Below are 13,732 nucleotides of genomic sequence, written 5' to 3'. Positions count from 1 at the left end.
TTGGCAACTTCCTACAAACTTTAAAAATGATCTGAAGCAGTTTTATAGATGGGTGTTTGATTCTTTTATGAACTGGAGATGAGGGCATTACTGGTCTGTCCTAGACAGTAAGCCAGAGGAAAGATACATAGTGAGAAAGTAAAATTGCACCACAGGAAAGGAAAAAGTAATGCAACAGCTTGGGACTGCCCGCTCACCATGCACATACTCAAGAGTTGTGAGCCCCCTGAGGATAACACAAGCAGATATTATGCAGAACTGATTGCAAAGATATTTCAAAAGAAAACTGTTTGAAATTAGTCCCTTCACTTAGTATTTTTAGACGTATAGAAAAGCCTATGATAATACACCTTTATGCAGTTTGTGGATGTGGATTGTCAGGTGTCCAGCTTTAGTCAGGCATGTCCAGCCAAATGTACACTCCTGGAAATGGAAAAAAGAACACATTGACACCGGTGTGTCAGACCCAACATACTTGCTCCGGACACTGCGAGAGGGCTGTACAAGCAATGATCACACGCACGGCACAGCGGACACACCAGGAACCGCGGTGTTCGCCGTCGAATGGCGCTAGCTGCGCAGCATTTGTGCACCGCCGCCGTCAGTGTCAGCCAGTTTGCCGTGGCATACGGAGGTCCATCACAGTCTTTAACACTGGTAGCATGCCGCAACAGCGTGGACGTGAACCGTATGTGCAGTTGACGGACTTTGAGCGAGGGCGTATAGTGGGCATGCGGGAGGCCGGGTGGACATACCGCAGAATTGCTCAACACGTGGGGCGTGAGGTCTCCACAGTACATCGATGTTGTCGCCAGTGGTCGGTGGAAGGTGCACGTGCCCGTCGACCTGGGACCGGACCGCAGCGACGCACAGATGCACGCCAAGACCGTAGGATCCTAAGCAGTGCCGTAGGGGACCGCACCGCCACTTCCCAGCAAATTAGGGACACTGTTGCTCCTGGGGTATCGGCGAGGACCATTCGCAACCGTCTCCATGAAGCTGGGCTACGGTCCCGCACACCATTAGGCCATCTTCCGCTCACGCCCCAACATCGTGCAGCCCGCCTCCAGTGGTGTCGCGACAGGCGTGAATGGAGGGACGAATGGAGACGTGTCGTCTTCAGCGATGAGAGTCGCTTCTGCCTTGGTGCCAATGATGGTCGTATGCGTGTTTGGCGCCGTGCAGGTGAGCGCCACAATCAGGACTGCATACGACCGAGGCACACAGGGCCAACACCCGGCATCATGGTGTGGGGAGCGATCTCCTACACTGGCCGTACACCACTGGTGATCGTCGAGGAGACACTGAATAGTGCACGGTACATCCAAACCGTCATCGAACCCATCGTTCTACCATTCCTAGACCGGCAAGGGAACTTGCTGTTCCAACAGGACAATGCACGTCCGCATGTATCCCGTGCCACCCAACGTGCTCTAGAAGGTGTAAGTCAACTACCCTGGCCAGCAAGATCTCCGGATCTGTCCCCCATTGAGCATGTTTGGGACTGGATGAAGCGTCGTCTCACGCGGTCTGCATGTCCAGCACGAACGCTGGTCCAACTGAGGCGCCAGGTGGAAATGGCATGGCAAGCCGTTCCACAGGACTACATCCAGCATCTCTACGATCGTCTCCATGGGAGAATAGCAGCCTGCATTGCTGCGAAAGGTGGATATACACTGTACTAGTGCCGACATTGTGCATGCTCTGTTGCCTGTGTCTATGTGACTGTGGTTCTGTCAGTGTGATCATGTGATGTATCTGACCCCAGGAATGTGTCAATAAAGTTTCCCCTTCCTGGGACAATGAATTCACGGTGTTCTTATTTCAATTTCCAGGAGTGTATACAAGTCCAGCTTTTATCGGGTCGTATAGCGATGACGTACAGAATGCACAAATAAGGCTCACGTCAATCTAATGACCTACAAGTGAAGAATAAGTATAAGAATGAATAAGGAGATACAGCATAAGGATCCAACACTCTATGCTATTTTGATGCCTATAACACTCTATGCCATTCTTGGGTCAACAGAAAGATCCGATCTCACGCGTCGGCTTTGACCCGTGACGTAAGGGTGTTGTGGTGTGTGACGTCACTACGGCGCGGAGTTTGGTTTGTAAGTGTGGCGTGTTTGTAGATGTCGTGTTGTTGTTTGTTGTGCCCTCTGGTGGTATGTTCATGGTTTTCGTTTGTTTGGTGTGTTGGGCTCAGTTTGCTGTTGCTCAGTGGTGAGTGCTGCGTGCGTCATTTTGAAGAGGAATTTGTATCAGTGAGTTAACGGTTTTGTGTGATGGTTAATGTAATGATGATTGCTGTACATCGGGTGAGTCTGTTATTAAGTGTATTCGGTTGTGGTTTTTTGTTCAGGAATGGATATGAAAGACCACATTAATAGTGCTCGGTTGAGGGCTATGATGGGGGAGACAGCTATAGAGCTGATCAAATTTCTTCAGCTATTTGGCTTAATTGCCGAAGTCGTGAAGTGCGGCGTGTGCCGCGAACCAATGAAATTGGTTAAAGTTCCGGCCTCTCGGACCAGGGACGGTTACATGTGGCACTGTCGTAAAGATGACATATGGCGTTCCATACGGCGCGGTACCCGGTTCGAGAAGTCTAGATTGGGCATGCGTGGGATTGTGCTTGTTACATATTATTTTTGTTATAGATCCCCGCAGAGTTTTTGTGCACATGAGACTGGTGTGAGTGAGAGGACTGTTTTAGATTGGTATTCCTTTTGTCGTGAAGTGTGTTCGGAATTTATTAAGTACAGGGGTAAGTTGGGAGGGCATGGGGTGGTTGTGGAGGTGGACGAGTCACAGTTTGGGAAAAGGAAGTATGGGAGGGGGAAGTCTGTGGCTGGTCTTTGGGTGTGGGGGGCTGTTGTTCCGGGGGGTGGGGGTTCCGAATGTGTTTTTAGGGTTGTGGGAGGGAGGTCGAAGGCTGAATTAGTGGGGTTAATTGAGGAATATATAGAGTCGGGGTCCACAATAGTTTCTGATGCTTTTTCTTCTTATAGGGGGTTGGGTGAGAGGGGATTTAATCATTTAGTAGTGAACCATAGTTTAGAGTTTAAGAATTATGATACAGGGGCTTGTACTAATACAATAGAGGGGATGTACGGGGTGGTTAAGTCAGTTCTTGGGAGGGGGAAGAGGCGCTCTTCCAACCTTCAGTCTCATTTAGATGAGTTCTGTTGGCGGAAGAGTGTCCCAGAGGGCTATTGTATTTTTCGGGTTTTTTTAAGGGCTGTGGGTAAAATATATAGGTCGAAAGTGGTTAGTTAGGGGGGGGGGGGGGCTGGGTAGGTGGGTGGGTGGCTGTGGTTCAGGGTGGGGTGGGTGGTTTATTTTGTTGTATAGTGTTTGTTAAGGTGGGGGGGGGGGGGAGGGGGAGTGTGTTTGTTTTTTGTTTTAGTTGTGGAGGATCTATTTTGTTGAAGTTTTTGTTGAGTTGTAGTGTGTGATTGAGATGTTTTTTATGTTGTATTTGGTTTTTGTTTGTGGGTTTTTTATTTTGGGGTCGTGGGGGGGGGAGGGGGTTGAGGTGTGGGTGGGTTGGGTTTTTCTTTTGGTTCAGTATTTTTTCGTTGGTGTGTGTGTGTGTGTGTGTGTGTGTGTGTGTGTGTGTGTGTGTGTGTGTGTGTGTGTTGTGTGTGTGTTTGTGTGTGTTTGCGTGTGCATTTGTGTGTGATTGTGGTGGCCAATCTAGTTTGTGGGGCTGGAACTTTATTGTGGTAAGTTCCCTTTTGTTTTCGGCGTATGTGTTGTGTATTGGAGTATAGGGAAGTGTTTCAATGAAATTTGTGGCTGTGAAGGTTGGTATTGGTATTCGTATTGGGAGATGTTTTTGAGTTACATAGGTCAAGGGTAGTGGTTGATCCTAAGTCATGGGATTGGTAGCTGCTGTTGAGCTATATAGTTGGAGGGAAGTGTTCAATCTCAATGTTTGGTGGAGTATGTTGATTTTTGTAATGGGAGATGGGATCGGGGGTTGCTGTTTAGCTGTATAGGTCAAGGGAAGTGTTCGATCCCAATTTATGGGATTGGGAGCTGCTGTAGACATATGTAGGTCAAGGGAAGTGTTTGTTCGCAATGTTTTGCAGTGTATTTTGATTTTTGTAATGGGAGATGGGAACGGGGGTTGCTGTTTGGCTATATAGGTCAAGGGAAGTGTTCGATCCCAATTTATGGGATCGGGAGCTGTTGTAGATATATGTAGGTCAAGGGAAGTGTTTGTTCGCAATGTTTTGTGGTGTATTTTGATTTTTGTATTGGGGGATGGGATCGGGAGATGCTGTTGAGCTATATAGGTCAAGGGAAGTGTTCGATCCCAATTTATGGGCTCGGGAGCTGCTGTAGATATATGTAGGTTAAGGGAAGTGTTTGTTCGCTATGTTTTGCGGTGTATTTTGATTTTTGTATTGGGGGATGGGATCAGGAGATGCTGTTGAGCTATATAGGTCAAGGGAAGTGTTCGATCCCGATTTATGGGATCGGGAGCTACTGTTGATCTATATAGGTCAAGGGAAGTGTCCGATTCCAGATAAGATTGTGTTTTGTGGTATTTGTTGAGTTTTGTGATGTAGGTTTTTTTCGTCGTCTTGCGTGGTTTTGTATGGCGGTGGGTGGCTAAATTTGTTTATATTTAGTTTCTCCCCACCCAAAAACCCCCAATTTCCCACGCTTGGCCCCGTTAGAGTCATTAGGCTTTTTGTGAAACCTGTGTGTGTGTGTTGTTTATCTGTGTATTTTCGTGTTTATGATACGTATGGAACGGTTTTATATCCGCCGTATTGGAATTGTCGTTTCCGCCATATTTGTGACGTCATGGGTCAAAGCCGACGGGTAGGATCGGACGTTTCTGTACTTCTCCATTCTTACATCTTCTTCATACACCAAATGAAGATGTTTTAACCTATTTTAACATAAGATTATCTTAGGAACAAGACTGAGCAGTTAGTTGCTAGATCATAAGGCTCTTCACCTATGATCTTTTAAGCGCATTTAATGCTGATCTCCTACTATCATAATTAAGGCAATTCGGAACATCTACAATACCTTACCATGATTTAAAGTTACTACGGGATTACATCAGGGATGCAGCCTATCACCAACACTTGGTAAAATATGCACAAAGAAAACACTGGAAAATTGGAGGAAAAAATGGAAGAACATGGGAATTCCAATACATGGTAGTACTATATATCCACTACAATTTACCGATGGCCATCTAATTTTGACTCAAAATGAAGACATTGAATATATCACCAAGGATTTAATACAGGATTAAAAAATAGGTCCTCAGGACAACACAGATAAAACAAAATGCATGATAACATGAGGAATAGATCAATAATTGACACTAGAAGAGCTGTAATGATTACACATACTGAAGAGTACAAATATCTGTGAATAAATACCACACAATATGGTAAAAACAATAAGGATATTAATTCAAGAATAAATGCTGGAAAGTTCCGTATTAGAACATTAACTGTACTGAGGTGAACAGATTAGAAACACAAGAAACCATTGCAAGCATTATGACACAAGGATCAGAAGTACGGGCAGTTAAATCCCCATTAACGAAAAGATAGATAGCAACTTTGATGTAGGTTTGGAGATGGTCTGCACAGTTGTCCAAGTGGGAAAGAGTCAGAAATAAAGTCATCAGGAAGAAAATGAATGTCACAAATTCAATTATTGATTCAGTGGAAGAAACCCAAATCATATGGTATGGACACATGAAAAGGATGAGAGACGAGATATGGATCACGGAAGGGGAAACACTGAGAAGATAAAAGTAAAAAGGCAGACTGCATCCTACCCCCCTCCATATGGATACAAGGAGTACTAACATTAATTATAAGAACTGCTGAACAAAACAGATATGCACAAAGAAGATGAAAAATTAAAATTTATGTGTAACTTTCGGTGACCACGAAAAGTAAATACATTGCAAAATGGGTAAAAAAAAAAAATCTTATTTACTATATTTAAAGTTACTTCAAAATGTAATTGGGGAAGATGTACAAACTGCAACTTTTTGTCTGACCCTTTCTGTCACCCTTCAGTCACTCAGTTTTTAATTATCGAGTTGTAATCTATGGAAGATCTATAGGAAATATTTGGGTAACATCGGCACACTGGCCCCATATGCTACCAGGTTATTGGCATTCAACCGACACTTTGAATCATCAGTTTCATGTATGTACAGACAAAGTTGCTAGTTGTACCTCAAGTAGTCTACAAGAATACAATCACCACTAAAGATCAATGCTATTTTCTCAAGGAAGATATAGAACTCTATTAGTCTAGCACATTGTGTCAGCCTCTTGAAAGTCACCTGTTGCTGACTATATTACAAGATGACAGTTTTAATTTTAAATGGCCAGATTCTCAACAAGTAAATTTTGTTGCATATAAATCACAGCTGAGACCAAGTTAAAAAGACATACCTCTTCTCATTCTCTTGAGAAAACACATAGGAAAACTTACTCCTAATTCTTGGCAAATAGGCTAGCTATTTTTGATGAAGCACTTAAGGAAACTGAGAGGCTGCCATGGACATCCTATTTTATAATGCATGTATTTTGTAGTGCCCCATATTTTCTAAATATTAAGTGTTATTCACTTCCAAACGCTCCCTGGTGGCGCAGACTATAAAGAAAAAAATAGTTCTATCTCAATTGTAATTTAGCTGAAGTTATAAACAGGAATGTCACAGTACCACTTATTTACTAAGTCAGATACTTTTACACTTCTATGCGATAGTGGACAAAAGGCAGACTGTGATAATGTGCAATTTGCATCCAAACATTGCCACATATATAGCACGCAAAATACTACACCTTATCCTGACACAAAACTCAAAATAAATAAATAAAACTGAGCGAGCGTGTGTGTGTGTGTGTGTGTGTAACCACAAAAACCACGTGCAATTGTGTCACTTTTCTGAAAAATTTGACACCTGCAATATAAGATGCCACTGTAGAGCAGCAAAGTTAGGGGTACGAAAGATTCAGCTGCCTTGAATCGCATATTCTTGTTTTAATAAAGTGCATACGAATTCTTTTTCGCTACAGATCATGTACTTATGGTGCATTCTGCGGGTGACTCTGCTAATTGGTCAAAATGGTGATTTTCGAGAACACATCTGCTATTGCCTTTAATTACGTCCGATCTTGAACAATTGCAAGATCAACAATCACACAACTCCTACAGTTTCAGGGTCAACAATCACACAACCGCATCTAAAAATGTAAACCCGAAGGAGATGATCCGGTAAATATAATGTATAGATAAGTACGATCCGCACAGCCTCATTACTTACTGTAAGCAATATTTACTTCACACCAATAATAGACTGCTATTTGCGTAACCAAAACTGCATGTGATATGCACCACACATTTAAATGCCACATTTTTGTCATCCACTAATTTACCATACCTCGAACGAAATCCCGTAACTGCTCCGGTGTAATGTTTCTATATCCCATTTCGTTGAGGTGAGCCAAGACTTCCTTCGGGTCTAAGTGTACTTCCATACTTTACTTAAAATGTTGATATGATTACCAAATAGAATATATCAATTACGCTAAACAGTGTATACTTCCACCAGACTTCCTACATGTTACACTTGAAATTTAAATTTGATTTGTTTGTGCATGAGAAACGGATGCGATTTACAACCAGTAATACCAACACATGAATCAAGAAAAATCATAACCCGAAATGGCTCTGAGCACTATGGTACTTAATATCTGAGGTCATCAGTCCCCTAGAACTTAGAACTAATTAAATCTAACTAACCTAAGGACATCACACACATCCATGCCCGAGGCAGGATTCGAACCTGGGACCGTAGCGGTCGCGCGGTTCCAGACTGAAGCGCCTAGAACCGCTCGGCCACCAAAGGGCGGCTACCCCGAAATCTAAAAATTTATCTGAATCAATGGGGTACATGATGCTCTGAACATATGACATTAAAAATAGTTGTTACCAGTCGTGCAGATAAGTATGTTTTTCCTTTAACGTGATTTCAAACCATGCTGCGGTCAGAAACTAGGGCGTTCAAACGGGCTCGAGATGTCCCGATACGGCACAGCGCTCGCTGAAGTATTGAGCTAGTTCGAACAATTACGTGACATATGACCCCGATGGCGCGAATACAAGGGTTAAGTAAGAAACTGGAACTAGCTAAATAAGCTATGACTCTAGATAAATTTCACAATTTTATGAAACAGTGGAGGAAATAGCATTACAGCCTTCCACTGCACGACCTCCATTGAGTTTGAACAAATCAACAATACGTGTTCTCATAAAGTATGTAAGAATATAAGAAACGTTCGTGTCGATTTTTAAGTGCAGGTAACAAACAAAGGTGAAAATTTTGTCCTCCAAAAAACATTGCTTGGCTGAACCCAGTATAATATTTTATTTGAATATGACAGGCGGTAACCGTTTACCTAGTCTGCAAATGAGCAACTCAGTCCCTGTTCATATATTTGAACAACAGATAAAAACTTTATCAGATTTTAAACAGTTTGAAAGCAAGACAACAAATTTCAAATGAAACAATCAAGACAACTAATCGAGAATTAAATGCCGAATAAACGAACTGTATCGTAATAAACTAACTAATATTTATCGGGAGAATAAATTACATCCGAATACACCCGTCTTGGAGATAGTGCCATCAAACATCACCCGATCGCGGGACGATAGAAAGTTCGAGAATTACAAAGAATCATGGTTGTAACCTTATATTGCTTTGTTAGTTTCTGTTGCTTCGCCTGAACTGCAACATAGGTATTTCAGTCCGTGTTTCATAGTTGTTTTTATTATTAATATCCGCAGACCTTTAAAAGCGCTAAGACAGGTCGTTGTAATCTTGTTGTGGTCTTCAGTCCAGAGACAGATTTGACGGAGCCCTCCATGCTACACTATCCTCTGCAAGCTTCTTCATCTCCAAGTAACTACTGCAACCTACATGTGTCTGAATCTGCTTAGTGGATTCATCTCTTGGTCTCCCTCTATGATTTTTACCCTCCACACTACCCTCCAATACTAAATTGGTGATAGTTTGATGCCTCAGAACATGTCCTACCAACTGATCCCTTCTTCTAGTCAAGTTGTGCCCCAAATTCCTCTTCTCCCCAATTCTATTCAGTACCTCCTCATTAGTTACATGATCTATCCGTCTAATCTTCAGCATTCTTCTGTAGCACCACATTTCGAAAGCTTCTATTCTCTTCTTGTCTAAACTATTTATCGTCCATGTTTCACTTCCATACATGGCTACACTCCATACAAATACTTTCAGAAACGACTTCCTGACACTTAAATCTATACTCGATGTTAACAAATTTCTCTGCTTCAGAAAAGCTTTCTTTGCCATTTCCGGTCTACATTTTATATCCTCTCTACTTCGACCATCATCAGTTACTTTGCTCCCCAAATAGCGAAACTCATCTACTACTTTATGTGTCATTTCCTCAGCATTGCCTGATTAAATTCAACTACATTCCATCATACTAATTTTGCTTTTATTGTTGTTCTTCTTATATCCCCCTTTCAAGACACTGTCCATTCCGTTCAACTGCTCTTCCTGGTCCTCTGCTGTCCCTGACAGAATTACAATGTCATTGGCAAACCTCAAATTTTCATTTCTTCTCCATGGATTTTAATACCTAAACCAAATTTTCTTTTGTTTCCTTTATTGCTTGCTCAAAACACAGATTGAATAACATCAGGGATAGGCTACAACCCTGTCTCACTCCCTTCCCAATCACTGCTTCCCCTTCATTGCCTGTCAACTCTTATAACTGCCATCTAGTTTCTGTACAAATTGCAGATAGCCTTTCGCTACCAGTATTTGACCTCTGCCACCTTCAGGATTTGAAATAGAGTATTCCAGTTATCACTGTCAAAAGCTTTCTCCAAGTCTACAAATGCTAGAAACGTAAGCTCGCCTTTCCTTAACCTATCTTCTAAGATATGTCATAGGTTCAGTATTGCCTCACATGTTCCAACATTTTTACGGAATCCAAACTGATCCACCCTGAGGTCTACCAGTTTCCCCATCGTTCTGTAAAGGTTTCGCGTTAGTATTTTGCAGCCGTGACTTATTAAACTGATAGTTCGGTAATTTTCACACCTGTCAACAACCTGCCTTTTTTGGGATTGTAATTATTATATTCTTCTTTAAGTCTGTCTCATACATATTGCTCACCAGATGCTAGAGCTTTGTCAGGGCTGGCTCTTCCAAGGCTGTCAGTAGTTGTAATGAAATGTTGTCTTTTATGGCTGTCCAGGCGTGGTAACCATAATTTGGATTTGGAGTAGGATGTGAGCAGGTTGTGACTAAAATCTGGTGGCAGTGACCAATAAGCGCCAGCTATTATAAAACAGTTACTTAGCTTTATTGCCAGCGAAGAGTGTACCGTAGATACAGTTCCAATTAGTGTCCAAAGAATATTCCTGATTCGTGGCCTAAGTCGTTATACAATACTGAATCACACAGCGAGTTAGCTAACCAGACAACGAACGACGGCACTGACGACTGTAACGAGCTGTCTGCAAGACCCCCTGACTCGGGGCCAGCGCCCCTGTTATATCGTGTAGCCAGAGGGCGCTGTAGGCCCCAGCTCAGCAATGGCGCGACGTCTTCGGTCGCCGGCAACGCTATGCGCCGCCAGCGGTTGCGACGGGAAACTGTGGCAAGCGATGCGACGGCAGGGCGCGCGCGCTATTCGGTTGGGTCCGCGAATACAACACTGTGTACACCTGGGGCCTTGTTTCGACTTAGGTCGTCTTTCAGTGCTCTGTCAAATTCTTCACACAGTATCATATCTCCCATTTCATCTCCATCTAAGTCCTCTTCCATTTCCATAATATCGCCCTCAATACATCGCCCTTGTATATACCCTCTATATACTCCTTCCACCTTTCTGCTTTCCCTTCTTTGCTTAGAACTTGTTTTCTATCTGAGCTCTTGATATTCATAGAATGAGTCCTCTTCTCTCCAAAGGCCTTTTTAACTGTCCTGTAGGCTAGTGATATAAGTCTCTGCTTCCTTACATTTGTCCTCTAGCCATCCCTGCTTAGCCATTTTGCACTTCCTGTCGATCTCATTTTTGGGTCGTTTGTATTCCTTTTTGCATTCTTCATTTACTGCATTTTTATATTTTTTCCTTTCATCAGTTAAGTTCAACATCTCTTCTGTTACTCAAGGATATCTGCTAGCCCTCGTCTTTCTACCTACTTGATCCTCTGTTGCCGTTACTATTTCATCTCTCAAAGTTACCCATTCTTCTTCTACTGAATTTCTTTCTCCCATTATTTTCAATCATTCCCTAATCCTCTCTCTGAAACTCTCTACAACCTCTGGTTCTTTCAGTTTATCCAGATCTCATCTCCTTAAAACCTTGTATAGTACCAACAAAAGTCGCTAGACAGCAGGACGACCAAGAGATCGAACGGAACTCGAGATTTCCCGAACTGTGACGTAAACTGTTCGAACAGATCGAGTCGTGTTCAGACAGAGCCCTATTTTTTAGAGTTATGGCTTGAGAGGCGGGAGGTAGGAAGAATACATTTCCGAGCACAGACCATAAAGTCAGCTGTGGTCTATGTTTCTGAGAAAAAAGTCAAAGACGAATTGTACATCGAATTTAAATTGCTATCAACTCGAAGTGATTATTGTGAATTTTAAAAGTACACAAAGACGAAAATTTTGGGGTGAAAGCAATATAAATTGATGGATTTTTATAAATTTAAGAAGTAGAAGACTTTTTTACAACAATTACAATACGCTGTAACCTTAAACGCCAATCAACAGACAGTCACGTCGCATCACGATAAAACATTCCACAATGCATTAAATCCGAGTTTCCACAGGCAGGAATCTCCTACATGTGCATTCGCCAACCACCTTACACGTGAATTAACTTACGTGTGACACACGAAACTTGCACACTATCATGTCAACTTAAGCGTTACAAATGGCGGCATTTGCATAGGCCTTCACATCATGTAACGTTTCTCGGGAAGATCGTTTTGACAGTGACTTCGTCCACTAACATCAGAACTTAACGTATGTTCGCCGCACTTACTCATGTTAGTGCTTTTGTGTATTGTTAATTTTTAGTTCATTATTGTGCTTTGTTTTCGAGACAAACTGTAAATGTTCCATGCCGACTTCGTTATGCTTTCGACTAAAGACCAATTCACACTGGCCGTCACCGCACCGTAATGTCAAGGTGTATTCCCACTGTCCGACACATAGGGTAATGTTCTTTTCACAACAGTTCCCGCAAACATGATGTCATTTTGACGTCAAACGCAATATCGAAGACCGTATGATCGGCTAACGACATTGCGACAAGAAAGAATACGAATATCATTGCTTCTCAATTCACTAGCAGGAAATTTAAGCTCTCCTCTTACATTCTTGTCCTACCACGCACTCAAAAGTCGCTAGGTATTCGGAAATAAAGAGATAGCCACATATTTTGAAATAAAGAGCCAAATATTAGCGGAAAAGTAGAATATGAACGTTATTACTGCTCGTTTCAATTTGCAGCAATTAAAGCTGTACTCTTAGATTCCTGCAACCACACCCCCGGAAAACGCTACACATTCGTAAATAAACAGCGAAATATTTGTGGGAAGGAAGAATATGAATTTTATTGTTGCTCGTTTCAGTCGCTAAATTTAAGCTGTCGTCAGGTTCACGCCTAACCTCATACTTGGAAAACGGTAAATATTTATTTCATCTTTCATTCTCACACCAGCTTGATAACATCCAGTATTGCAGAACATACTTGTATTACATCCAATAAAAAGTAACAGATAGTTTTAATAACAATAACCTTGAAAAAATTGCATGTAATAGAATGTGAACCAATAACTTTCGACTCCAGAAACTACAATGTTATTCATTACAGTAGTACTTAACCAGATGCTATTTAACTCCAGTCTTGGTTATCATATTCTATCTTGAGGGCTTCTATCGTTGATGCATTATTAAGTGACATTTAATGATGATGGTGACATATTTGGCATAAATTTTCTGTGCTCCATTGTTAAAATGGCACACTGCATATTATAAAACAAGTGTGTTTAATTCTAAATTATTGACGATAATAACTCACTTCTAAGAGAGAACTCTTATATGGAAACATTAACCATCGATAAAACATTACATGACAATTTATTATATCAATAATTATAAAGATCATTCCAAGAATGACATATTTTTCTAAATATCCGGTATATACATATGAAATCTTGTGAGAGATCCAAATCGAATGCTAATAAAAGTCGATAGCCAATTATGCAGTCGTCGACATTGTGTGTGACGTTTGTGGGCTATACAGGCCCAAGTGCATATCCACGTGACATCAGCAATGCATGCTTTGTCAACGGTTTCTCGAAACTTCTTTGACCAAAGTACTTCACTAGAGCTACTACACAAACTTAAAATTTTGCATCATAGTTGTTTGGGAATGGATACCAAACATTTAACAATAGCTTATGTTGGTAGCGCACGAATTGCTAAAAAAGAGAGAAACCGAAACTTGGGTGAAACCATGGTTAGTGAGTGGGGAAGCATGAAGTGTTCACCTGATTCATCAGCTACAGTGCAGGGACATACAGAACAATGAAAATTATTTGAGAATGGACAAACAATCATAACGTCTACCCTCAAGAAAGTGGCCCCTCGTATTTG

At 41.8% G+C, this 13,732-nt stretch overlaps 1 protein-coding gene across 2 annotated transcripts in view; it reads right to left on the bottom strand.

Annotated features, from left to right (window-relative positions):
* The window catches only part of LOC126416229 (uncharacterized), a 77,655-nt gene extending 69,901 nt beyond the window's left edge, over positions 1-7,754 (bottom strand). Inside the window, exon 1 of one of the 2 annotated variants that reach the window (XM_050083833.1) lies at positions 7,448-7,754. In XM_050083833.1, the coding sequence (XP_049939790.1) occupies positions 7,448-7,544 (97 nt within the window). In that variant the 5' untranslated portion in view covers positions 7,545-7,754. The remainder of the gene's footprint in view (positions 1-7,447) is intronic. The other variant, XM_050083834.1, reaches the window with a different exon arrangement.
* Between the last annotated feature and the right edge of the window lie 5,978 nt (positions 7,755-13,732).

This window comes from Schistocerca serialis, chromosome 8, assembly GCF_023864345.2.
Source record: "Schistocerca serialis cubense isolate TAMUIC-IGC-003099 chromosome 8, iqSchSeri2.2, whole genome shotgun sequence".
NCBI lineage: Eukaryota > Metazoa > Arthropoda > Insecta > Orthoptera > Acrididae > Schistocerca > Schistocerca serialis.
Note: the sequence above shows the minus strand (reverse complement) of the source record. Positions and strands in the feature narration are given on the sequence as shown.